The sequence below is a fragment of the Chrysemys picta genome, chromosome 5, assembly GCF_011386835.1.
Source record: "Chrysemys picta bellii isolate R12L10 chromosome 5, ASM1138683v2, whole genome shotgun sequence".
Classification (NCBI taxonomy): domain Eukaryota; kingdom Metazoa; phylum Chordata; order Testudines; family Emydidae; genus Chrysemys; species Chrysemys picta.
In genome coordinates this window covers 123,217,941-123,245,787 of record NC_088795.1, presented here as the reverse complement: position 1 = coordinate 123,245,787, position 27,847 = coordinate 123,217,941, and the positions used below count along the sequence as shown (strand labels likewise).

General features: G+C 39.9%; 2 protein-coding genes across 9 annotated transcripts in view; both read left to right on the top strand.

Moving 5' to 3' along the window:
- The window catches only part of GRK4 (G protein-coupled receptor kinase 4), a 78,336-nt gene extending 70,543 nt beyond the window's left edge, over positions 1–7,793 (top strand). For 2 of the 3 annotated variants that reach the window (XM_042855532.2, XM_042855533.2), the window contains exons 15-16: positions 473–610; positions 2,388–3,660. In XM_042855532.2, the coding sequence (XP_042711466.2) occupies positions 473–610; positions 2,388–2,441 (192 nt within the window). In that variant the 3' untranslated portion in view covers positions 2,442–3,660. Of the gene's footprint in view, positions 1–472; positions 611–2,387 lie in introns of all 3 variants that reach the window. The other variant, XM_005304081.5, reaches the window with a different exon arrangement.
- A 6,494-nt stretch (positions 7,794–14,287) lies between these two features.
- HTT (huntingtin) overlaps positions 14,288–27,847 on the top strand; it is a 212,571-nt gene continuing 199,011 nt past the window's right edge. For 5 of the 6 annotated variants that reach the window (XR_010601950.1, XM_005304086.5, XM_065598286.1 and 2 more), the window contains exon 1: positions 14,288–14,761. Coding sequence is in view for 5 of the 6 variants with exons in the window: in XM_005304086.5 (XP_005304143.1) it covers positions 14,661–14,761 (101 nt within the window). In the remaining variant the exon portion in view is untranslated. The remainder of the gene's footprint in view (positions 14,762–27,847) is intronic. The other variant, XM_065598285.1, reaches the window with a different exon arrangement.

Genomic DNA, 27,847 nt, shown 5'->3' with positions numbered 1-27,847 from the left:
ATTCAGCAGCAAAGTGTGTGTTTGTTGGGGTGGAGGGATGTGGGGCACTCTTATAAGAGTGCTTTTATGTTATGGTTCAAACAAGAATTATAGAAAGCTGGTCTTAGTTTCTTCACATAAGGGCCCAGATTTATGGCTATACTGTGTCTGCTTTTTGCATGATCACTGTCACAAAACAGCCATAAATTTAGTGGACTTGCCCGTGCAATAGAGAGGGTGTGGCTAGAGAAGCAGCTGTGTCCTGCTGATCCCTGTCAGCTGTGTTGGCTTTCCGGGACTGAGAGTAGCTAATTGTAAAATAAAATACCTTTTAGGTTGCACAAAGGTGGTTAAAGCTATTTTGTGTCTTCCTCTGTGTGGCCCTGGTTCAGCAAAGAATCCAGTTGTTATGCATCTTGCATGAACTGGAATAATGTCTGGGGGTCTTTATATGACTGAGTTTTTCATTTGTGTATCTTCTCTTTCCATGTAGATGATTGAAACAGAATGCTTTCAAGAGGTCAATATATATGAACCTGATGTCACTTTGTCACAAGACCTAGATATGAGCAAAGAGACTCCTAGACCAAAGAGAGGCTTCTTTCACAGACTCTTCATGGGAGGGGTAAAAGTACTAGCTATGGCTTTTTGGTTTTTTTAATACAATACAAATATATAATACTTTTTTGCCTTTGCTTTTTAAATTAATTTAAAATGTTTATCAAATGACAGTCTCTCACTATTTATAAAAAAGGCTTATAATGGAAAAAAATAATCAAAACTGTAGATTGGACTAAATGTAGATGTCTGATATGATCACTGAATGGACAGTGATTCCGAAGAAGAAATGTTAGGAGACAAACATCAGGATATTTTAGGGTTGTGTGTATATTTTGAGATAAGTTGTTGTTTGGGAGATGGTGTAGGTATACATGGGTTCCCCAATGAGCAAGTTAACTCCACTTCTAAGACCTAATGTTTAATAAATATATTAAAATATCTTAAAATTGAGCAATCTTTAGGAATCGCACCCCAAAATATTTACCATGAAAGACATGAGAAACATAGGTTGTTTTAATACAGTCTATTGGCATATATATTTGACCAAAATAGGCTGTTTACTAGTGTGTTTCACATGCAGACCAGCATATACAATTTTGTTTGTTCTGCGTATACAAATTCAGAGTGAAATTGTTTTGGGAAGGATAAGTTCATCCCAGTAAAGAACCATAGAAATAATGTTGGCTTTCAATAGAGATTTAATTATTTTAAATCGCTAGGAACAAATCTTGAAGCATCCGCATTATAGCTGTGTATTATAATAGCACATTAAACATTTTTGTCATCGATTGGGCATTTGAATGTTGGTGTGAACTGACCTTTTGGTTACGATAAAAAAGACTTTTTAAACAAGGAAAAACAATAGAGTACCATTTTTAGAAAATATATTTGATCTATACCTATAAGAAAATTTCCAGTTTGTTTTTAACATAGGAATGATGTGTTACCTGCCTATACCTTATTCAGGAATCTAGTCTTTGGATGCCTATGAATGATTCCCATTTAAGTTATTGACAGCTAGATAGCTACACTGAGGGAAGACTGGACATCTGCATTCTTTTGATTTGAAACTATTTATATTGAATGTGGACATTCAATTATTCATATGAGAAATATAAAAGAAGAAATATTTTAATCCCTACACTGTCCGAGTATCAGAAAATTCACTAAGGCCTTGAAACATAGAACCAAAATATGTAGGTTAATTTATACAGTCATATGACATTTTGTTACTGATTCATCCAGTACAGTTATCTCTGGCTGATCCACAGGAGACTACATAACAAAATACTGTTTTCAGCTTTTGCAGGCACTGTGCTATCCCAGCTGGTGAATGAAAAATAATTTGCAAATGTACCAATAGTTCCTAGGCTAGCATGGCTGCAGTCAAAATGTTGGTCTTTTGACCACAGTTTTGCTTTGCATTTGTATAGCTGATTATAATTTTTTGTTTGCCTAAGGTGTCCTCAAAAACTGGGCTTTGTATTGATGAAGAATGTTTGCAAATATTTTATGGGTTGAGGTCCTTCAATTGGCTATGAAATACTGTTTATAAATCTTGTCTTCTGTTACTGACTTCACAAGGAAAGAATTAAAATAAGGTTAGATGAAGTGAAAATAGTCTGAGCTTTGGTTTGAGGTGGCTGCTACTTCCTTTTGATATCCACAAAACTACTTATTTAGTAGAAAAAGTATATGGACTCTGTAAAAGAATATGTATAGACTCTATTTATTTAAAACAAACAAACAAACAAAAAACCAAGCAAAAAAAACCAAGCCAACCACAAAATACCAGCTGTGCTACTTATTTAACTAAATGCAGCCATTTTGTCTTGTCTCTTTCTCAGGTCTGTTTTAAATCTGGTTACATTGATGATGAAGAGGAGTTCTCTAGACTCTAAATCAGAGAATTGTAGCCAAAAAATAAAAGGATGAGTGAACTCTGAATGTTTTTATCTATGTAAAGTGTATTATAAATGTAAAAAATTATGTATGGGCTTACAGATATTGTATATTTGTACTTTAGTTTTAAGTGTCAAGATGTATATTTTCACTAAATCTTTATTGTACAAAAGCCAAGAGTGCCACTTAAGTGTAAGCATGTATGTGTGATATATTATGTATTTTAATTGGAATGAAGCTGGAAATGCTTAAAGGTTTTAAAGTACAGAAACTTATGCTATCTATGATATGGATGTTACTTGGCTTTGGGGATTATGTTGTTGTTGTTCCTGGCAACTCTACTGAAAGGCACTGTTTCTTATTCCTCAGAATATTATTTAGGTTTGTTCTCAACAGCAGACTCGTTATACTGATTAGTATTAATATTTCTGGTGTAAATAGCACTTCATTTCTGTTTGCTGTCAGATTGCACTCTAATATAATTCCCAAGTCATTTAAAATGAAACTGCTAGGAAAAGAAGGAATGAGTTCAGTGCACTGTGACCAGTTTCTGTAAAATACTTTTTACAAGTTGGGATTTAAAGACTATTTGTTTGTCTCAAGTTGTTCCTGTTTTGTATATTGTGTGTAATATGTAATGCCTTATTTTTTAAACAAACTTAATTTCTCCAAATGTTGATATCAGGAGACAGTAATAGATTTCTGACTAAGTATATATATTTTCCCCCATTTATCAGAAAGATAAATGGTTTCTCTGTATCTTTTTAGAATAATTGCCTTTCTATTCATATCTTTGTCAGGAGTGAACACAACAGGAATTCCAGATTTTTTAGAAGTAGTCATTTATGCTTTTGGTCCATAGCTTTTCCCCATCCCCACTCTAGCTATAGCTTATCTGAGTAAGGCCTTTGTCTACACTGGAATCAGAACCATGCCAGCTATACAACTTGACTATGTTTTGAATGTTTCATGGTTATTGCTAACGGAATTTTCCTAAGCACTGTGGACAGAACTTTTTTCCCTGAGATTGTTAGCCAACTCCTTGCTATAGGGTTTCATTTATAGCAAGGGTTGGTAAGTTGGAATCTCAAAAAATGGTATGATCTGATCTACCACACAATACCTCCTTGCTTATTGCTATTGTAGATTCTTACATTTTGGTTACAGCATTGTCTGTGATCATGACTACTGAGTAAAAATAAAACTAATAATTAAGAATCTTTCTGTATGAACTCTTAAACTCATCAAAAAAGAATAATTTCCTAAGAACCAAGTCCCACTGATATTCTTTCTTAAAGGTGGAACTGGTACTGCTGCCTGTAGATATGATTGCTCAAGACTTCCCATTATAAGACCCAGTTTTTTGTTGCTTATAACTTTGCCAAATTTTATCCTGCTTGGCTGAAGCTATCCATCCCAGATGTCTGCCTGACTCTTTCTACCTACCTACTAAAATTGTTCAGATGTTTCTAAGATCACATTAAGGTCCAAACAACACATTTTGCCCATGTTAAAAATATTCTTACAACTATTTCATTGAGAGTCTGTAATGCTTCCACACGTTGGATCAGGAACTTGAAATTTGGGCAGGGGAGTTTACCCCGAGTCAGGGGTGTGCCTTTACCATCCCCAGAAAAACCTGTCCAAATTTGACCAAGTGATAAAACCAAATTGAAGTTTGTGCATACTCAGAGACTTGCTTGCCAGCTAAATTTTCTGAAGATTCCATCTGCACTGAGCATGCTCCATTCCCCTCACAGCTTCTGTGTGACAACTGCACTGCATTTATGCCATTTGCACAGAGCAACTGAGCATGCTTCAACCCAAGGCTCAGAACAGGACTTTTCCTGCAAATGCTGCTCCTGGCTGCGCGGGGTAGTTGTAACCCATAGGCACATGATCTGAGATCAGGGAGACTCTCCTGTGCTTTCAATATTCCAATTGCTGGCACCCAGGTAGTATGGAGAAGGAGGAAATGGCCGCATTGGAATGCACAGAAGTGGGAAATGGGGCAAGAAAGAATGTGAGGGGGTTGCAGGAACTAGAGGCTTGGGGAAGCAGAGGAGGAGTGGAACAGGAGCCAGGGGATGGGAGGTTGGATTGACTCAGATGGAGAATGAGCATGAGCTGGAATGGTGCACATAAAAGCAGAGGTAGACAGAGGGACTGGGGTATAGGAGTAAGGGCATATCCACTGGAGAATTTGGGACATTTACCAGATAGATAACAGTGGTATTGCTTCTCTAATTTGATTAATATAAAACTTCTGGTGTTTAGTGTAGTGATACAAAGGTAACAGTAACAACAGCGGACATACGGAGTGACATATGGACTTAATATCAGCTTAGAGCAATTTGGGCAAGAATCCCATGGCCCCAGCCTGAGTGGTTTTAAATGATGAGACCACAGGTATCAGCTTTAAACAGATTAAAGAAAATAGTATATTTTTATTTGCCATGCATGTCAAGGATATTATCTTTTTTATATAGACAATACCTTAATTAGGAAATCAACTACTATAACACCCTTAGTCTATCTAATCTAAACAGAAAGTTCTATTTCCATAACACAGGACAGCAGCTAATGAAATAAGAGTGCTAAAAATTTTGGAGAACTGAAAGATTTGCAGAAAGTACACCAGTGACTTCTTATAACTAATCCACAATAAATAGCAAGTGATCACCACCCTTCTCAATAATCAGAGTTCTTAGTCATTACTCACCTAAGTACAGGAAAACAATGCAAGATGCATGCAAGGCTTCCATTGACTACAGTGATGGCTGCATTTTTTTGCCATGAGGGAGTCATAGATTTTTAACATTATATCCATGATTTCTGAGACTTTGGGTTGTAGATAGGTGGATGTAATAATGAACAGTTGAATCAATTTTACTAAGAACTTTAAGTTTTAAATTTGATGACTCAATCTACAAAGAGAGGTAGAGACAGATGGAAATCCAGTACTGTAGAGGGATCTGTACAGTGCTTCTGTCCCTGCTGCCTTTGCAGAGACAAGCAAATTGTGCCATAAAGGCAGCATTAGAGTCTCTTGCCTGCCCATCTTCCCATGCTACTTCTGTGCACTGAGGGCCTGATCTTGTGCCATTTAAGTCAGTAGAAGTTTTACTGATGACTTCAGTCGGAGCAGGGTTGGGGCTCTAGTGGGAAAGCAAGGGAAAATGGTTCTAAATGGTTTTACTTTTATGTCCTGTTTCTATAAACACTTATGCATATGCTAAGCTTCCGAGTTTCCCCACTGGGACTGCTCAAAGCAGTAAAGTTAAACATATGCATAAGTGTTGCCAAGATTAGGGCCTAGGTCACGTTTCAGTGAGTTTAAATTGACATTTTGTGACAAAAGACATTAATTTGTCTTTTTGCCTCTTATTAAGTGAGCAGTCTGACTTTGGGGTTTTTTACCATGGCAGAGCACTAGCCTCAGCACTTTATATAAGGAATCAGTAAACTAAAACTGTCACCATTGCGAACATCTAAGATAGTAAAAGTAACTAAGAAGACATAAAACATGACCAAATACTAGTGAAGAGATATTGCCTAATGTGATTCCATTCATGAATTAGAAAGCCACAAACCATAAGTATAAATGTAACCCGTTTACATATGGTACATTGATATTATCATCTTCCTCTGTTATCATGAGGTAGTAATATTGATTAATGTTCTCATTGAATCGCTTGTTTTAACACTTCTTGGAGGTAAATTTTGAAAAGCACTGAAGGCAGAATACTCATGGTGTGGTAAATTAAAATTTTTTGCTGTGAACGTTGCCTTGATTTACAGCTCATGCAGTATGTAGAACTTCATGACAAATAAAGGAGGGAAGGACTAAAGAGTTCTGCTTGTTTATATGAACATATCCCTTTAGCTTTTACCATGAAGTTGTACAAAAGCCAAAGCAAATTCCAATCTTACACTGTTGTAGATTAGGAGTAACTCAAGGAGTAATGAGTGAGTTACTTCCATGTAAAGCTGGTATACATGAGATCAGATTCAAAACCCCTGTGTTACTCACCAGGCTATAATAATGGCAAGCTACGGATCTAAAATATTGGGCCTGATTGTGTTCTTCTATTGTGTAATTGATTTCAGCAGAGTTACACTAGTGTGAGAAAATAATCAGTTCGCTCTGTCTTTGTTTTGTGTTCTCTAGTGTTTGTCCCTGTAGGTCCTTAATTTCTTAATGTCCATATGCAAATATACATATTTAGCTTGCATTTTCAAAGCAGTGAAATAATGTGCTAGTAACTCAAAAGTTGTCATTATCCTATCCTGTGATCAACAAAATGGAGTCTTTATGTCTCAGGCTGTTTTTGTTTCTATAAAGAGTTCTTCTGCTTTTTTGTTGTTAGTTGTTGATATAGCACTATATGTCTATGTTCACAATACCTATACAAAAGTCTCCATTTAAAAAGTCAGCACTTAAAATTACTGCACCACAGTATATGAAAACATTGTGGTATCTCAGGTAACATAATGTAGTAGCTATTGGTGAATGCTGTGTATTTTCCTCAAGTTCGTTATAAGCTTTAGTTATGCAGCCCTATTCCCATATATGTAAGAGAATTGCTTTAGTTCAGTGGAAAACTTGACTAATTTGAGAAACCAGGCATAGACTTTCCAGAAAATAATACATACTGACAGTGATTCTTAAAGGGTGAAACTAATTAAAGTGTGCCAATTGGTTCCAATGTGGTATTTGTTGGGACTGCATTATAAATGCTGAATCCAACTTTGCACAGTGTAGAGAAATTTCACATTGGGTCACTAATGAAATCAAAAAGTACTGTTCACACGATTCTAGAAACATGTCAACAGAGACATTAGATCTTTGTTTTAGTTCTGTAACATGAACTTAATATTAAGTGAGCAACTGTATGAAGAGCTGTATTTGTTTGTTTCCAGAAAAACTCGAGTAACTTTCTTTTGTTACACAGTTGACCTATCAGCACAACAGCTTCTTCTAATACATTAATAGAAGCAACATTAAACTGAATTCTGGTTCTGTCTGACTTGAATGATCTGGATGCTTTCTGATGGTAATGTTATCTCTTATGAATGTCTGCACAATGTCCATATTTATTGTATTGTCCACATGGAGAAATTTACTATGTTTTGAGCACGTGTAGGTAGCTCTCCTTTCTTCTTTGTATAATGATGTCAATATATCAGAATTATTGTTCAAAGTATAACCATTTTCATTGCTAAATGTGAGGAACATAAGTTATAAAAGTGTCTTCCAACCACTAAAGTGTTCTTGTATCAGCAGCTTTACGTTCTATCAAGCATTTTTTATTATTGAAATAAAAGCAAAACACTGCCACAGAAATAGATCATATGTCCTGCAGTCTCATCTTTTGCTCTATGTAATGAGTCTTCCATTGGAAGCAGGGTGGATAAAATAATAATTTTTAAATCAAATCAATTTTAATATAATTAGATTTTTATTTACATATTGGTAGGTCTTTAGCAATTTAAGATATCAAATTGGGAAGAAAGTGAGCGTTGTGTACTTGTTTGGTTTCCAATTGTTAGTAGAATTTCAGATTTTACAGAGACTTTTTTTTTTCTTTTACTGAGGAAATTTCACACTTAAAATGCTCATTTATACTAAGGAAAAAAAAAAAGACGAGCCCTGGTCTTCATGAACAGCCTTACTGTGGTAATACTACATACTCAAACACAGAACGGATAAGCAAATAGCCCTTTCTATATTTACAGCCAATATCACCTTTCAATATATTGAACTTCCACAAGTCAAGATAGCTAAAATTCTTCAAACTGGCTTTGCTCCTCCAGCAGGGTTTATAGTTGGAAGTCAGTGGGATACATCTTGCTCCCAAATTACTTATGTGCCCTTGAAAATATGGACATAGAAGCCTAATTTTGAAAATGTTGGCCAATGTATAAACATGTTAATTTTGTTAATGGATTGCAAGTGTAAATAACTTTTTTGTTAAAAATTATGCAGTGTTGGTCTGAAGTGACAAATATTTTATGTCACTGTAGGTATGGCTAAACTGCAAATTAAGGTGTGATTGTAGTGCAAGTAGGCATACGTGTACCTTTAATCTAGCTAGTGGGGATAACAACCGTATTGAAAACATAGTGGCACATACTTCAGTGTGGGCTAGCCACTCCAGTACAAGCTTGCCAGTGACCCTGTGTATGAACTTGGGTTGCTAGCCTGTTCAGAAAAATCTGTGCCATCACATCTTCACTATGCTAGCTAGATCAAAGCTAACATGACTACCTGTGCTACAATCATACCTTAATTTGTGGTGTCGACATACCCTTTGAGAAACTTTTTCCCCATGAAAATACAACTTTACCACCTGATGCTGCAAACACTTCTTTATATGCTTAACTTTAAGCACATGGATAGTTCCATTGAAGTCAATGGGAATATTCATGTGAGTGAAGTTACATACCTGCTTAAGTGTTATTTTTCATTATTTTTTGTCTATAGCAGTTTTGTACATTTCAAATGTGTTTCTCTGCCAATAGAACATTTTCCCCTTGTCCCTGCATTTATAATTTAGTACATTATACATTTTAACCTAAATTTCACATTTAGTTTTACAAATCCTCAATCTGATTTAAATTAATTATAGGAAATCATGCTATTTTAATTTACACTTTGTATATATTGAGTGGTATATCTAATCATTACATAGTATGTATTATTTTCCAGCCAAACTCATGTTTTCATCACTTACTACGTACAAAATTCACAATGGTCCATATGTTCTGGAAATGATTTTCTCTGTATACATGCTGGGATTATGTTAAAGGTATATTAGGAGAGATACCTTTTTCTTTGAAGGAAAAGCTGAAGATTTTGGCATGATTTGGAACCTTTTTTTCTTGAATTCTTAAACACAATTCAGCTTTAAGGATTACATACAACTTTGTAATTAAACTAGTATTTTGTCAGTGTCATAGCTGTACAATGAATTACACAGTAATGTTTCAACCATCACAGAATATTTTCTGTTTTAGTCAAATACAGTAAACAATTAAAGCCAATTCTGTCAGAGCAATGAGTTGGTGAATACTTAATTGACAAAAGTGAGGTTTCTTCATTCAAGACTTCAGAGAAGAGCCCCAAGAATAATTAAAGGATTAGAAAATATGCCTTATAATAGCCTCAAAGAGCTCAATCTATTTAGATTAACAAAAACAAGGTTAAAGGGCAAGGGCGAAAGTAAGATAAAATACTTACCAGTACAGGGACCTGGCTCTGGGCCCCCAGAAGGGGCGGGGCCTCAGGCAGAAGGGGCAGGGCTGGGGGTTGACCTCCCCCAGCCAGCCCTTCCATGCTGCCTGGCCTGTGCCGCCCGGGGCTTCGGCCGCTGCCATGGAAGCAGCAGCCGGGAGCCCTGGGCCCTTTTAAATCGCCATCGGTGGCCCAGGTCGGGGGGCAGTGATGTTAAAGCGCTTCAATGGGGGACTGTGTACGGGCTGGTACCGGCAGCCACTTCTTAATGGTACACCGTACTGGCCCACTTTCACCTCTGTTAAAGGGTGACTTGAGTATAGTTTTATAGCAGTGGTTCTGAAACTTTTTTTTTTTTTTTTTGCAGTCCACTTGAAAATTGCCGAGGGTCTCGGTAGACCACTTAATGATCTTTCCAAATGTTGTTTGTACCGTTAGCTAACTATTGTAAAGTGCTTTGGATAAAAGTGCTATATAAAAAAACCTCAATAATTAATGTTTTTTTGTTCTACAAATAAAAGCACACAACTCATATTTTAATATCAATAGTCTTACCTTTCTAATTCAATGGATGTTCCCTCTCTTCCCCTGCCGGGGAAGCCCCTGAGATGGGGCCGGGAAGCGGGGGGGGGGGGGTCTCTTCCCGGCAGCCGCAGCCCTGGGGAAAGTCACCTCTTTCTCTGGCCGCTGCAGCCCTGCACGTCCCAAATTCACCCCATCCCCTCTTCTCAACCCCACTGCCCCCTCCCACCTACTTCCTGTACCCCAAGGCCACCACCTCACCTTACATGTGCATCTTCTCCAGGGTCCAGGCAGCTAATTAGTGGAGCCATATCTGCACGGCTCCACTAATTAGGTGGGTGGCCCTTCATTCTCTTGTGTGTGACCGTCTAGGTGTGCACCTTTAGAGGGAACTATCCGTGGACCACCTGAATGGAGCGTGCAGACCACTGGTGGTCCATGTACCACAGTTTGAGAACCTCTGGTCTATAGGTATCTATCTGCACAGGGAAGAAACGTTTAATAAATGTCTCTTCAATCTAGCTGAGAAAGGTATAATAGCTGGAAGTTGAAGCTAGACAAATTCATGCTGGAAATAAGGCATATATTTTTAATGGAGAGAGTAATTAACCATTGGAACAATTTACCAGGTACCACAATTCAGTGTGCCACTGCAGTAAATGAACACAAATTTCTTTCTAAAATTATCTGCACCTCTGAAAACCTGGCTTTGTAATGAAGAGAAGTTAAATGATCAAGAATGGACAGAACTAAATAAGAAAATTTAATCCCGAACTTCAGATATAGACTCCCTGGAGAATCTTCAGTCTTGTGTCAAACATCTTTCTCAACTTGTTCAGTGTGAAAATCTATTTCAAAGAGTCTTTGCTTAGCAGGTGGAGATTATATTAGCCATTTAGCTTTCTTAGTGTAGGCAAACTTCATCAGCTGGTTTTCCAAAAGTTGCATACTTTTTGTTGCATATTTTTATTACATTGATCAATTTTTCCTTACTTTTTCTATCTACTTTAATTTGCATAATAAAAGGATTTTAGTTAAATGGGTTCAAGCAACCAGTTATATTAAAGCCAGCAGTTGTAACTGTATGGAAAATTCAGTGCAACACTACATTGATTTCTCCCCCCCCCCCCCCACCAAAAATATTAGATTTCTATCGATCGAAGTATTGACTTAAAAAAACCTACTTCACAACAGTAGGTTGTAAAGTTAGTATTAATTAATTTTGCAAAGAACAAAGGTACCCTTTGACACAGAAAATTATAGGAAGAAGAGGAGCGGTGCCTTCATGTAAATCAGGGTACTTGGAACAAGTTTTAGCTTTAGAAAGGCCAAGGCTGAAGAAGGCAGAAGTTTTTAATTCAGTGACGCTGAATACGTACAAGGATGAATGATACACAAGTAAATAGGTCTATATGAATGCAAAATGTCATGCTGGCATGAAATACGGTAGTAAAGTCCAGTCTCAATATAAACCTAGTTTAACTCTGACCTGCATCTGTCTCAAAACAAGGGGTGGGAAAACAGAAAAATGGGACCTAATTCAGATGAAAATATTCTGTGTGGCAATGCAGCACTGGTTCTTTTCAATCTTTTAGCATCAGTTCTTGTAATAAATGTCTCATTTTAGCCTAAGGTCAATGTCTTTGTTCTGTAGTGCATGTGCTATTACAGTGGAAACGTGGAGAAACCTAATTGGTTTTTCCGTTTCAACAGAATAAAAATCAAGAGGGAATACTACTTGGGAAGTAAATGTATATTAAGTGCACTTGTTGGAAACTTGTGTATTTGTTCTGAAAATCTATTTTGAGTACTGATAGCACAGGTGGTGTTTGGCATGTGTAACTTGTAGTGTACAAATTATATATAAAATATTGTTTGAGCTTGTGGAGTTCTGAGTATATTCTTACAATTATGTTTTTTAATACCTGTGCCTCTTCATTCCAAAGTCAAAAACTGCTTTTCAGAAGTGTCTTTCTGAGCTCAAAAAATTGTTGTCTCTGCTATCAAAGAGAAGTCACAAGCCTACCTTTCTCCCTACTCAGTTTCTGTAAGTGTTAAGCACAGTCTGGTCCTCTCTTCCAGCTACCTGAAGCCTTAGAGGAGGAGACAAAGAACTGATATGATTGCATTTGGTGATGTAGTCCCACAGGAGCAACTGCTGTCTTCTCTGTGGCAGTGTCTGAACTCAGCTTGTCTGGTCCACACATAATCAATAGAGTGTGCCCAGCTCCTGCTTTCAAGCAGGAAGTGAAGGAAAGGACTGCTGAAAAGTGAATCTGAAAAAAGTGAAAGGATTTTTAGGGATGTAGAATTTTACTTCACTGATATTTTCGTTTAAAGGGGAAGATGGAGTACAGAGCTCTGCTTATACTGCTTTCACTTAACTCCATGTCCTGGTCTGCTCTTAAACCTTAGGTCAACCTAGCTATGTCACTCAGGGGTGTTAAGCTGTCCTAAACTCTGTTATTGATACCACTAGCTCAGGTTGATAGAATAATTCTTCCATTAACTACTGCCTTCCCCAGGGATGGCCTTGGCTACACTGGCAATTCACAGCGCTGCACTTGCTGCGCTCAGGGGTGTGAAAAAACACCCCCCCTGAGCGCAGTGAGTGCAGCGCTGTAAAGCGCCCGTGTAATCAGTGCCTGCAGCGCTGCACGCACGCTCGTTTGCAGCGCTGCAAGCTATTCCCCTTGGAGAGGTGGAGTACTGGCAGCGCTGCGAGAAAGCTCTCACAGTGCTGGTGGTGCGACTACACTCGCGGCAGCGCTGTGAATCCGCGAGTGTAGCCAAGGACAGTGATGGAAAACCCCCTTCCAGCGCTGTAGCAACTATCTACATTACAGTTCTACACGAAATAGCTGCAGCTTGGCCACTGTAGTGCTTACAGTGTAGACATACCCTGTGAGATGTATGTACCTTAGGCCTTGGGTGTATGCATGTTGTCCCACTTTAACTAAATCAGTTTAGAAATGGTTTGTTATACCTTGCAAGGGTGGAACAAGTTTAGCTGCATCAGGAGTTGTTAATGCAGGGATACTCAGAACCATAAAGATAAACTGAAGGTGTGAAGAACATTAAACCTACAGGGATACTGTCATTCAATTCAACCTTAGGATATGTCTGCACTAGAGCAGCACAGGTATGTCACTATAATGCTGTAGTGTATATGCCTCCTAAATCCATGGAAGGGTTTTTTTTGTTTGTTTTGTTTTTTGAGAACCACTAACGTAAATAATCCACTTCTGCAAGAAGTGGCAGAGCTTGGTTGATGGAAGAATCCTTCCACTGTCCTAGACGTGTCTAGGCCAGGGGTTGGGTTGATCTAACTATAACGTTCAGAGCACAAAACTGTTCACAGCCCCAAGCAACATCACTATGTTAACCTAAATTTTAGATGTAGCCCAGGCCTTAGTTTGCTTTATCTGAATCCCTTCTGATGGTATCTTAAGTTAATGTGAATGAAGGCCGCTTCACTTCTGAATGGGAGTGTCCACACCAGGGTTTAATATGCAGTAACTTCACACCTGTTGTCATTAATTCCTCTTACGTGTTGCTGAGCGTTAAAGGACAGACAATGCCTCGGTGCCTGGGCCTATGTAGCAACAGCATCACAAGAGCTGGGTATGGACAGACCTGGAGGTTGCTCTAGGGGCCCTGTCCCCACGGAGCTAGGGCCTGCTGCCCCAGGGGCCTGCTCTACATGATCCCGACCATTCTGCCAGAGGCTCCGCTGCACTCTGGGGGAACGAAGCCCGCACGCACCATTCGACAGGCGGAAGCTGGCAGACGGGCCCAAGCTTGACACCAACCCAAGGGGCACTAGGACCTGACAGCCATCTTCCCGAGAGGAGGCGGAGCGCGGTGAAGGGAGCGTGGATGAATTTCTGTTTCCTCAACCAAGCTTGTGTTTGTCTGAGCGGTGACGCTGCCCCAAGGCCTCCTCTCCCGCTAGTGGTGGTTAGGGCAGCGGGCGGAGCGCCTCCTTTCTGATTGGTGGGTGAGGCTGTCGCTCTTTAATTTGCCACTCCCTCCCGCGGGTGCGCCGGGCCCAGTGGCCTGCGTGAGGAACTTTGCCCTAGGCCGGGCAGGGAGGGGTAGCGTGGGGGATGATGGGAGGTTTCCAAGATGGCGGCGCAGCGGCTTCAGAGTGATCGCGGCCCCCTGCAGCGTCTCCTCCATTCATTGCAGTAACGAGCGGCGGCGCGGGGACCCCGACGGCTTCAGGGACAGTGTCGCGGCGGCCCGGGCGCGGCGAACGGGGAGTCTCCGGGGCCCCAGGAGCGGGCAGCCCGTGCGCTGAGAGAGGAGAGACTCCAGGCTCCTGGGCGCTGTGAGCCGGGAGGTGGCTCCGGGTCCAAGCGAGCGGCTCAGGCGCTGTAAGGAGAAGAGGGGGAGTCCGGTCCTCGGGCGCTGCGGTCGACTGGCCCCTGCGGCGCTCGGCCCGGGCTAAGCGGACATGGCCACCATGGAGAAACTGATGAAGGCCTTCGAGTCCCTCCGCTCCTTTCAGCAGCAGCAGGGGCCGGCTGCCATCCTCGAGGAGCCGCTCCAGAGAGCGTGAGTGTCCGGCCGCGGGGCGGCGAGGTTGGGTCGGTAGCGAGGACTAGGCGGGGGAGGAACTTAAAGCTTCTGAGAAGCTGCTGCCCTCAGAGGGAGCGGGCTGGCGTGGGAAGGGACGCTCGTGGGCGCCCTGCCACGGGTAGGGTGGATGGGCCCCAGCTGCTGCCTCTTGAGCTATCGGTTGTATGAAGGCGGGTTCCAGAAGCACTTGGTTTCACTGAAAGACCCCCAGCAAAACCCGTTCTCACCAGGTTCGCTCGCCGGAGTGAGCTGGCTTCGTCTCCAGGCCGCTGCTACCTGCGATCCCTCGTGACAGCCAGAGAGCCTCTTGCACACGCCCTGGCAAACTCCAGGAATAATAATAATAATAATCCACGTGTGTGCCAGCAAAGCAAGGCTGGTGTTCTACTCTCAGCTGGCCCTTTCTCACTGGAAGAAGATACTTTATTAAAGTGTCTGTTCAAGTAACTGGGTATCTATCTATCTAGAAAATACTGAAAGCTTTTTTTTTTTTTTTCCAAAAAAGAAAAGTGATGAGAAATAAACTGTATAGTTATGTTGCACCAGTAGCGTTAAAGAGCAGACAAATTATTATAGTACTTATGTTTTTTCTTTGCACTTATTTGTCTAGGTTATCATAACAGCCACTCCTTTATACAAACATCTACACTTTTACTGGAGTCAAAATCTCTCCAAACACTGGCCTTTTGGATCTTATTACATTATATGGCATTAGATCATAGAATCATAGAATATCAGGGTTGGAAGAGACCTCAAGAGGTCATCTAGTCCAAGCCGCCTGCTCAAAGCAGGACCAATTCCCAACTAAATCATCCCAGCCAGGGCTTTGTCAAGCCAGGCCTTAAAAATCTCCAAGGAAGGAGACTCCACCACCTCCCTAGGTAACGCATTCCAGTGCTTCACCACCCTCCTAGTGAAATAGTGTTTCCTAATATCCAACCTGGACCTCCCCCACTGCAACTTGAGACCATTGCTCCTTGTTCTGTCATCTGCCACCACTGAGAACAGCCGAGCTCCATCCTCTTTGGAACCCCCCTTCAGGTAATTGAAGGCTGCTATCAAATCCCCCCTCATTCTTCTCTTCTGGAGACTAAACAATCCCAGTTCCCTCAGCCTCTCCTCATAAGTCATGTGCTCCAGACCCCTAATCATTTTTGTTGCCCTCCGCTGGACTCTTTCCAATTTTTCCACATCCTTCTTGTAGTGTGGGGCCCAAAACTGGACACAGTATTCCAGATGAGGTCTCACCAATGTCGAATAAAAGGGAATAATCACGTTCCTCAATCTGCTGGCAATGCCCCTACTTATACAGCCCAAAATGCCGTTAGCCTTCTTGGCAACAAGAGCACACTGTTGACTCATATCCAGCTTCTCGTCCACTGTGATCCCTAGGTCCTTTTCTGCAGAACTGCTACCTAGCCATTCGGTCCCTAGTCTGTAGCAGTGCATGGGATTCTTCCGTCCTAAGTGCAGGACTCTGCACTTGTCCTTGTTGAACCTCATCATGTTTTTTTTTTTTTGGCCCAATCCTCTAATTTGTCTAGGTCCCTCTGTATCCGATCCCTACCCTCTAGTGTATCTACCACTCCTCCCAGTTTAGTGTCATCTGCAAACTTGCTGAGAGTGCAGTCCACACCATCCTCCAGATCATTAATAAAGATATTAAACAAAACCGGCCCCAGGACCGACCCTTGGGGCACTCCGCTTGAAACCGGCTGCCAACTAGACATGGAGCCATTGATCACTACCCGTTGAGCCCGACGATCCAGCCAGCTTTCTATCCACCTTACAGTCCATTCATCCAGCCCATACTTCTTTAACTTGGCGTCAAGAATACTGTGGGAGACCGTATCAAAAGCTTTGCTAAAGTCAAGGAATAACATATCCACTGCTTTCCCCTCCTCCACAGAGCCAGTTATCTCATCATAGAAGGCAATTAGGTTAGTCAGGCACGACTTCCCCTTGGTGAATCCATGCTGACTGTTCCTGATCACTTTCCTCTCCTCTAAGTGTTTCATAATTGATTCCTTGAGGACCTGCTCCATGATTTTTCCAGGGACTGAGGTGAGACTGACTGGCCTGTAGTTCCCCGGATCCTCCTCCTTCCCTTTTTTAAAGATGGGCACTACATTAGCCTTTTTCCAGTCATCCGGGACCTCCCCCGATTGCCATGAGTTTTCAAAAATAATGGCTAATGGCTCTGCCATCTCATCCGCCAACTCCTTTAGCACCCTCGGATGCAGCGCATCCGGCCCCATGGATTTGTGCACGTCCAGTTTTTCTAAATAGTCCCGAACCACTTCTTTTCAGAGGGCTGGTCACCTTCTCCCCATATTGTGAGGAGAAGGTGACCACATATCACCTTAGTAAGATACGTATCATTTTAGTAGAACTAATTCCCCAGAGGGATGCAAAAAGTTCAGTAGTCTATCATTCAGCTTTTACCAAAAGTGCTGGCACTTATTTGTCCATTATGTCAGAATCTGTTTCTTTTAGGGAAACTTTTTTAATCTTCTAGAAGTAATAATGTTTGAATTATATGTAACAATTTCTTAAAAAACCTGAACAGTGAAAAGAGATTAGTTAGTTTCACTTTTGTCAGTTTTATGTTCTACTTCATGTTGCAGTGTCTGAGTGTCAGATACTGCTAGGGAGTGTTTAAATCCCAAACAAAACTGGTTCTTATTCAGGTGGAGTTTTACTAAAACATTATTATAGCATTGATTGTTTAGGTGATCAAGTATACATTTTTCACAAAACACACAACAAGAAAATCAGTGACCCTTGTGTGTATTTTACTACGTATCCCAATTAAAAATAAGTAAAGAATGTCTTGGGCGTTAATACAACATCTAAATTTCATACCTAAACTTTCTGATAGTTTCCCTATAGTTTTAATATTTTTACAATGTGAACTCTCAAACCGCAAAGTTCGCCATTCATTTGCCTATAATATACAGTAACATTGCATAGTAAAATTCTTAATGGGAATTATGCGTCCCGTACATTAATAATAAAACGAGTATCCTGTGAATGTTAGCTGTCCAATTGTTTACCCTGATGTTAAAAACTTAGATGATAAAAGATGGCAGAGTTAAAACTTAAGAGCAATGGCAACTGGACATTTAAAAAAAAATGAAAAGTAGTTTAGGGTGCTATTTCTTTTATAGGCTCTTCTGTGATATCTCAACGAATTTATTCTCTGAACACCTGGCAAATAAAGTACTATCCCTATTTTACAAATGGAAAAGAGACAGGAACAAATGATTGGGGCAGGGTCACATAAGACATCTCCTAAGCCCCAGTCGTCCAGTGCCTTAACTACGAGACCAGTCTTCCTCCACCACACATGCCCGAGTCCCTCTGCCACTTTGTAGTTTTACCCCATTTTCCTATTTTTAAGTGAAAGACACAAACAGTTGAGGAAATTGACCCCAGCTGTAGAGCTGAGGCAGTGAAAGAGACCGTGCACAAACCTCTGTGTGTCAAATGCAAAGTTAACACACCAAACGAGACATTTTTCCTTTCTAGTCTCTAAATTATAGTATTCTTAGGTCAAAATATTGCAGGTAAAAGTATGATTTAAGTTGAGCATGTCCCTTGAAATTCATAAAAGCATTAAAAAACATATGCAAAGATAATCACCACATCCTCTGTGGCCTTAGTATGTTTTAGTTTGCAACCGTATTTGTTTTGGGTTCCACCAGGAACTATCCAACCAATTACCGGTCATACCATAGAGCCTATTTTTAAAAGCAGAGTCAATAAGGTTAGATCAGAAGACTGAATTTTCAGTGCTCTTATTTTGCAAATTTAAATTCAGACCCTTACATCATATTTTAATATCAACTTGCGGGTATTTGTACCCAATACTTTAACAGATCTTTTGTGAAAAAGCTACCATTATAAGAAACTATCTTATTAGTAGACTCTGTGGAGAAATTTAACTGGATATGTTAAAGTTTTCTGGACAGTGTTGTTCAATGGTAAAAGCAACGTTCAGTCTACTCTCTAGAGATAGTAAGAAGCACCAGCACAACAGATACACAAACATTGGGATCATGCCACTGCCACATGAGAAGGCAGCTAAGGACAAGATGCCCCAGGACCAGGGGTATGGGCTAGCTTCTGCACGGACTGTTCCCTGGAAAATTGAAAATGGGTTGGGATCATTTGCTAAAACTTTCTCCAAATATGAAAGATCAAGGTGTATGCTAGGATTGCAGACTTCCTTCTGGCAATTCAGTGACTTTTGGCAAGTCAGGAATTAGAGAGACAAGATAGATGAGGTTATATCTTTTATTGGACGGAATAGAAGTTGGTTCAATAAAAGAGATTACATCACCTGCTTTCTCTCTGATATCCTGGGAACAACACTAGCTACAACATCACTGCATACAAGTCAGAAATCATTTAACCCACATCCCTTCTGTTTTCCCTATGCCGTGGGAATCAGGAAGAACCCAATTCTGTACATTCAGTGTTTAGACAATAAAGATTTTAATTTGGGGCCTTCTACACCTGCTCCATCAAGACCTTCACAGGAAACAATCACAGTGATGGGATGCTACGGCACTGTGACACTGAACAGCTCCTTGCCATCATCCTCCACCATAGCACTAGTTAGAGTCCAGAACAGTCATGATTAAGGTTAAGATTTTTGTTACGGTTATTTTTAGTAAAAGTCACAGTCAGGTCCTGGCCAATAAACAAAAATTCACAGAAGCCTCTGACCTGTCTGTGACTTTTACTAAAAATAATGGGGGTGGGGGAATGACTGAGAGATGACTTAAGACCAAGGTGTGGAGGGAAGAGAGCCTGAGCCCTGCTGGGGGATGTCCAGCACCCACAGGCCCTGCTGGTTGACAGCTCTGGGGCCCCCTGGCACCTTAGGGTTAAAGCAGAAAATATCACAGATGTCCCTGAAAGCCATGGAATCCTGTGACCTCTGTGACATAGTGTTATCCTTTGTCATGCTGTAGATGTTGATAATGATAGTAGTCACATCCAAGAGAAAGATGATCTGATCTAAGAGATAAAAGTTCATGAGGGAGAACAACCCTTGGAATTTTTCCTGCATATTTCTCAAATGCATTTGATAATATTTAAGGAAAACAAAAAATGCTAGCTGTTTTAAAGTTATTCATTCCTCCATACCAGTTCCTCCTAGTTCTCAGCATCACAAATCCTTAGTAAACAAGATTATGCACAGTAACACTTGTCATCAACTCAGGTTCCCAGAAAAGTAGTTCTTTAATAGAGATTTATCTTTAAACATCACATACAGCTGTATTAGAAACCAAGAAAATATTAAGTTAGTGACGAAGAAAGAGTTGGCAACTGGAAATGGCCCATAGCTCCATGTTTTACATTGTTAGATTACCCAAATGGTAGCCAGTGAAGTGTTTTCATTCTTTGTAGACTTTCTCCTTTTAAAATCTGAGCATAAACAAAAATAAAGTATGAGTCATTCTTTTCAGGTAGATTGAGTTTGTTCCATTTTTAGCTCAACTCATTGATTGTAGATTTTTACAGTGGATTGACTTTCATAGAGATGGGATTATCCTATGCCAGTTCAACTAACTTTAAAGACATGCTGAGTCTTGGTTGGGGTTGGAGTGTCTTTGGTTTAATAATTAAAAGTACAAAGGTAACCATATTCAGCAACTTAATTGGCATATCTAGTGAGTCTACATGCATGTCCAAATGTAACTTGATTCAATAAATTGCACTCTTCCTCTGTGTCAGTACTGAACCATTGCCTACTATAGTGCTAAAAGGCACTGTGCTGCTGGAGATGTTTGGTAAAATTTTCAAAAGTACCTAAGTGATTTAGGAGTTTTATTTAAGAGCTTGTTGACTTTAATTGGGCTTAGACTCTAAGTCACTTAGGTGATTCTGAGTATTTTAACCTGCTGTTTTAAAAGTGATGTGAAATGGAGATTCTGACATTGGTCATTAAAGGTCCTATGACACCTTTCCAAGAGTTACTGGTGTTTACTCATGGTCCTTTTGGCCAAATTTCAACTTGGTTGCTCATTCTGCCTACTGCGTAATTTGGCCATGACATTTTTCATTATTTTTGTCTTAAACTATTATGCAGTGTTGATGTTAGCTCTTAAACTGCTGCTTTTTTATTCCACGTGTGGTTGCATTTAAGTGTGTGTGTTGGTGGGGGGCTTGAAACGATTTATGTAAATTAGTAAGATATTTTAGCATTCTTAAGACTGTAAGGTGCTTTCAAAATAAGATTTTATTAATAATCCTCTTCGTTCACTCTTTCTTAAAAAAAAAAAAAAAAAAAAAAACCCAAAATCTTGGGTAGAGATGAAATATGAGGAACTTCATCCCAAAAGGGAAGTTTTTGAGAAATGTGAAAACAGTGGATTAACTATTTCAACCAATGTTTGTGAAAAATTGGATGTCACTAACTGATAAGAAATAGGTAGCTGAAATTTGTGTATCACTGAAGAAACTAATTGTTACAAATTTGGTTAGAGACATGCTGTCAACATTAAAATCTTTCTTCCCAAGGTAAAAGTAGTTTTTAGGTACTATCTGCTTCTACCAATTTTTGTCATTCTCTCTTCACACCTTCTCTTCAAAATGTGTTCCTCTTCACTGTTGTGTGAAAGATGTGTAGAAAGAAATGGGAAAATTATATGGGGATAAACTAATTGACTATACACAAAGTGCTGTTAAATGCACAAAGTAAACAAAGCAAAAGATATTCTTTCTAATCTTCTAGTTCTAGCAATCTTCAGAGTTGCTTTTAAATCAGTAGGCTAAATGTTTTCAGATTTTTTTTTTTTAAATTGGTGTCCCTTTGATAATTACATGCAACTTGCCTCTTTTTGCATCTCTCAAATAAGTATTTAACTTAATGAAACTTTTGTACTTTTACCTTTGGGGATTAATATGAACACCATATGCAAATATTCCCCCCTAACCCCTTTCCCCAACAAAGAGGTGGCATTAGGGCTGCCACAGAAAACTTAACTTTGAATTTTCTGACCTGAGTATCTAAAATCTCAACATAACGATTGTATCAGTATAGCTCAGGGGTTCTCTAACTGGGGGTTGGGACCCCTCAGGAGGTCGTGAGGTTATTGCATGGGGGGTCGCAAGCTGTCAGCCTCCACCCCAAACCCTGCTTTGCCTCCAGCATTTATAATGATGTTAAATATATAAAAAAGTGCTTTTAATTTATAAGGGGGGGTCGCACTTAGAGGCTCGCTATGTGAAAGAGGTCACCAGTAATGAGAACCACTGGTATAGCTTATTGCATTTAATATAGTATCTTTCTCAATGAGGGGTTCAATTTTTGTATTATGATTTACTTCAGTACATCTTAGTGGCGAGGCAATTACATCTTTATGCAAAAAGACAAATTAGTATTCTGAAAGTGAGAGCTTGCTCTTTGTGTGTATTTTATCTTTTAGCCTTGTTTGTGGTTTATACGAAAATCTACCAACATCATATATGATTGGTTGAGGAAGTAAGATGAATCTGGCTTTTGGACTACAATTTTCTAGAATTTTTCTTGTTGGCAGTCTGTTCTTTCTCATTTTGATCGTGTCGTATTGAACTGCAAAAATTGAAATGTACTTCATTTTATACAGCTATGGATCTGTTTTACTGAGACTTTCTATCTAGCCTTGCTTTCCAAATGCTTAATCAACCAATATAATTTTGCCTGAATTTTTTGTCATTTGCTCAAACAGTTGTGTAATGTATGATCAGTGCAGCTAGCTTATAAACGAGATGCGGAAAACTAGCAAGTCAGTGCGGCATACTAGATAGGTACACTGCACTGAGAGGGTTAGGGACTCAGGGTTACAACTTTGCAGCTAACTTTCTGTGGGACCTTGTTTCCCTTACCACTCCTTGTCTCTCTTGTCTCTTTATATTGTAAACTCTTTGGGGCAGGGACTGTCTCTACCTTTGTACAGTGCCTAGAACAATAGGGGTCTCAATCTTGGTAGGGGCCTTTAGATGCAAGTGTATTTTAAATAGTAATAATTAAAAAATACAATCATTATTTGCACACAGAATCTAAGGTGGTGGAAAAGCTCTATTTTACTATATTCTCTATTTTCCTGAGCATTGGTTTTCAAAAGTGGAAAAAAGGGTCATTGATTTTTTTTTTTTTTTTTTGAGTGGTGTGGTTTGTTTCTGGGAAACATTATAAAAAAAAAAGGAAGGTGAGTAGCTTAAATATAGCTCATATGGCAGATCTCACTTGGCTAATGCCATGCCTTTCAGTAGCAGATCCAGCAAAAGTATTCATTACAGTGATACTTAAACTACACCATGTTTATCATGATAGTTTTTACCGTTTTGAAATAGAATATTAATTTGAATTGGAGTACTCACTATGGATGAAGTTACGCATTCACCTAATGTTTATTGACGATGTGAGAGTTGATTTAAAACAGTGGTTCTCAAACTTTTGTACTTGTGACCCCTTTCACATAGCAAGCCTCTGTGTGCGACCACCTCTTATAAATTAAAAACTCTTTTACATATTTAACACCATTATAAATACTGGAGGCAAAGTGGGGTTTGGGGTGGAGACTGACAGCTTTTGACCCCCCCATGTAATAACCTCGTTGACCCCCTGAGGGGTCCTGACCCCCAGTTTGAGAACCCCTGATTTAAAACACTGGTATGTTTTAGGTCCCCAAGTTCCCTACATATAGGAACCCTAAGTCTAGGGCAGGAGCCTTGCATAGGAACCCTAAGCCTAGGGCTGGGAGCCCTGCCCATAGGAACCCTAATCCTAGCCCCAAGTTCCCTATCCACAAGAACGCTAACCCTAGGGCGGGGAGCTGTACCCATAGGAAGCCTAACCCTAGGCCCAAGTTCCCTTCCCCTAGGAACCCCAACCATAGAGTAGGGAGTTCTACCCCTAGGATCTCTAATTCTACCCCAAGTCTACTACTCATAGGAACCCTAACCCTGGGGTGGGGAGACCTACCCCTAGGAACCCTAAGCCTACCCCCAAGTCCCCACCCCGGGAAACCTAACCCTAGTCCCAAATAGGGTGACCAGATGTCCCGATTTTATAGGGACAATCCCGATATTTGGGGCTTTTTCTTATATAGGCACCTATTACCCCCCCAGCCCCGTCCTGATTTTTCACACTTGCTATCTGGTCATTCTAGCCCTTTGGAACTCTAACCTTAGCCTGAAGTCCCCTAAGCATAGGAACCCTAACCCTAAGGTAGGGATCCCTGTCCTTAGGAACCCTAACCCTAGCCCCACCTCCCCTACCCATACAAATCCTAACTCTAGGGTGGGGTGCTCTCCCCATAGGTACCTAACCCTATGGTGGGGAGGCCTAGGAACCCTAACCCGAAGTCCTGAACCCATGGGAGCCCTATCCTAACCTTAGGGTGGGGAGACCTACCCATAGGAACACTAGCCCTAGCCCCAAGTCCCCTATCCCTAGGGCGGGGAGCTCTACCCATAGGTACCCCTAACCCAGGGTGGGGAGCCCGAACCGTAGGAACTCCTACCCTAGCCCCAAGTCCCCTATCCATAGGAACCCTATCCCTAGGGCTGGGATCCTTACCCTTAGATACCGTAACCCTATCCCCAGGTACCCAGACTGTTGGAACCCTAACCCTAGGGCAGAAAGTTATACCTATAGGAACTGTAAACCTAGTCTTAAATCGTCTAACCCTAGGGCAGGGTGGATTTGATTTATTAAATCATGATTTAAATCACTAGTCAGGAAGACTCAATCATGGATTTCTACATAAAAGTATATTCTCGTTGGTTGTTATAACCTTAATACATATTCTTCACAACTCAAAGATAGATGTAGGTTTCATTTTTGGAAGGTACACACTATACATTTTTAAAGTGATTTATTTTGAAAACTTTTCAGATTAGTTTTACAGCTATACCAGAAAATGAATGATTGGTTATTTCATTTACCAAAGGTAATTTAAGCAGATATTTATGAAGTCATAGGGAGGTGAACTATCTCCAATTCAACAGGTTAATCATTAATATTTGGAGGATTTTCTTGCCATGCTGTAGGAGAACATCACCAGACAGTTGTTAACTAAAACAACAATGTTATGTATTCTGGATTTTTATTTTCAACAGCAAACATATTTTAACAAAACAAGCATATGAATTTTTGAATTTAGTTAAACATTCAAGTTTTTAAAAATCAGGCTTGTTTTTGTTAAAATTGTTTTTAACTAAAATAGTTCAATGAAATTTAAAAAACAACAACAACAAAAATTAAATCAACTATGCCAGCCAGGTCAACATGAGAAACTTAAAATATTGGCTTCTGCAGCTAACTCAGTCAGTCGTCTTCACCTTCATTTTTCTGTTTGTTCATAATCTGGAAAAGAAAAACAAGCTTTCCTCCTTTTTTAGGTCCCAAACGATTTCTCGATTTGTAATGAATTAGTCCAAAGGAAGAAAATATTCTTTGTACACTGGTAGAAGAAGCTACTGCTGTTAAAAGTGAGATTATCACTTCAACAGTCTCTGAATCCAAGTGACTTCCACCCAGTTCACTGATCTGACTTTCTTTAAAACATCATCAGCAAACATATTTCTTGAATGGTTCACCCTTAGCTCTGAAGTTTATTATAATTGGCATTATGGAGGGATGATTGCTGGATGTCCATGTCATAGCCAACTCCTCTTCTTCAGCAGTTAAGGTTTGACCCTGGTACCGAGTATTGAGAATATTTGCAAGAAAATGAGCTGGAGATAGTGCTTGTCCCATTTGGTTTTTTTTTAATGCTTGTAATTTAACTCTGTCATTGCATATTTCTCTTTTTAAGATCGCACTCAATTCCTTCCAAATGTCAACAGCGTCATTTTGTTCAAGGCTACAGAAATAAGCTTCAGGGTACTCCGCATGTGTTCAACATTTCTCTTAAGCCTAATGTTGAGAACTTTGGCTGTGACAGTGCCATCTATTTTTTCGCGATTTTGTACCCAAACTGTCATCAGATTAGGCTAATTCTTGAGATAGTGCTCAAAACAGTCCACTACTAATGTCCATCGCACATCTTGTGGGAGAGTTAGCTTGCTTCCTCTCACTTTTTTCAGAGCAGCTTCTGCAAAGTGGTTGTTAGGGAAGTATTTTGCAATTTACAACAACATTACCCTTTATTTCTGGAACACTGAAGTCTTTGGCTTGGAGGTGCATCAAATGAGCACTGCAACCGTATGTTATTAGCTTGGGACATTCTTCACTCTCTTCTAAATTTCTTCTCATCTTGGATACACTTGCAGCATTGTATGTGACCAAGCTGTGTACTAGACATTTGAATTTTTTTTTCACAGTTTGTTGTAGCTTTTATTGCTACTTGTAAGTATTCTGCTGTGTGTGTATTTCCTGATGTATCACTTGTTTCTGTAAGGAAGACATTCCCTTCTTTTGTTGTCACACAAGCACATACAACAGGATCATTGTGGACATTGCTCCACCTATCAAGACTCAGGTTAACAGTTTCACCCTCTAGACCTTTTGCACACTGCTCAATTTCTCCTTCATACACTTTATCCATCTGCTCTGTTGGGTGGACTGTATCTTGGTTTTAATGACTGAACCATGTTAATGAAGTGTGGTTTCTCAATCATATGGAAAGGAGAGTTTGTTGCATAAACAAACCGGGCAGTTTTTTCATCAACTATCTCTTTTTGTAATCTGCTAGTTCTTATCACAAACTTATCTATGGTTGTTTCTGGATGATGGAGATTTTTTTCTTTTCTTTTTGCTACAGGTGATATACTGTGGCTATGTGCCATATATGATGTGACTGAAACACTATCATTGGCAGATAACTGTGAAACTGTAGAAAATGATGGTGATCGTGAAGGTGGATAGTCTTCAGAATCCTGTATGTTGGGGATGGATTTTCCTAACAAAATAAGTCAATGCAGTTATTTAATTATTATTATCATACTGCTCATTCAGTATTACTCATTTCATTCACTGACACTCAGTACTAATTTTAAAGGTGAAATTGTAAAAGGAAGATCTGCCTATTTCACCTATTTGTTTTTTATCACAACTGCGTCTAAAATGATAGTACCATAGAGTAACAACTATATTTTTTGCTCAAACATGAGAATTCAAGAATAGTCTAGAAGACAAGCAGTCCTTAAGAAAGAAATATGAAATAAAAAAGTTTACCAATCTGAAGATCCTGCTTGTTCAGACATTTTCTTTCATCATCTTGAATACAGCTTCCATCTGAGAAGGAACACTTCTCATGATGCTGTTTCATTCAGGCAACCAGCCTTGCATTTCTTTGTTGCACTGTTTGCATTTTGCACGCATGCCTGTCTTACCCACAGGTAGAGGAACTTCATTAAAATATTCCCAAACTGGGTCTCTTTTACAGTCTGCTTCCATTATAGATTTTCCCTTCTAGTGAGAGAATGGTATGGTAGATCTCAAATCAATGAAGGCTTCACTCAGAAAGACCTCAAGACTTCTGGAATATGCTGCTCAAACAGTTTCACTTTTGTTTCTACTGCCTGTCCCTCCCTTCTCACATTTATCTCCAGACTTCTCCTTGTCCAGATCTGTTCTGCCCCCAACAATTTTCTTTTCATTGAACTTTTTGAAACTTTGCACTTTTAGAGAGAGGTAAGGGATTGACTCTGTGTACACAAATTTGCAGTGGGACAATAGGGTTGAGGTCTGTTATTTCTCACCTTTATATACACCTCTACCCCGATATAACGTGACCCGATATAACATGAATTCGGATATAACGCGGTAAAGCAGCGCTCCAGGGGGGCGGGGCTGTGTACTGCAGTGGATCAAAGCGGAAAGAGTCCAACGGAGGGCAACAAAAATGATTAGGGGGCTGGAGCACATGACTTATGAGCAGAGGCTGAGGGAACTGGGATTGTTTAGTCTGCAGAAGAGAAGAATGAAGGGGGATTTGATATCTGCTTTCAACTACCTGAAAGGGGGTTCCAAAGAGGATGGATCTAGACTGTTCTCAGTGGTACCTGATGACAGAACAAGGAGTAATGGTCTCAAGTTGCAGTGGGGGAGGTTTAGGT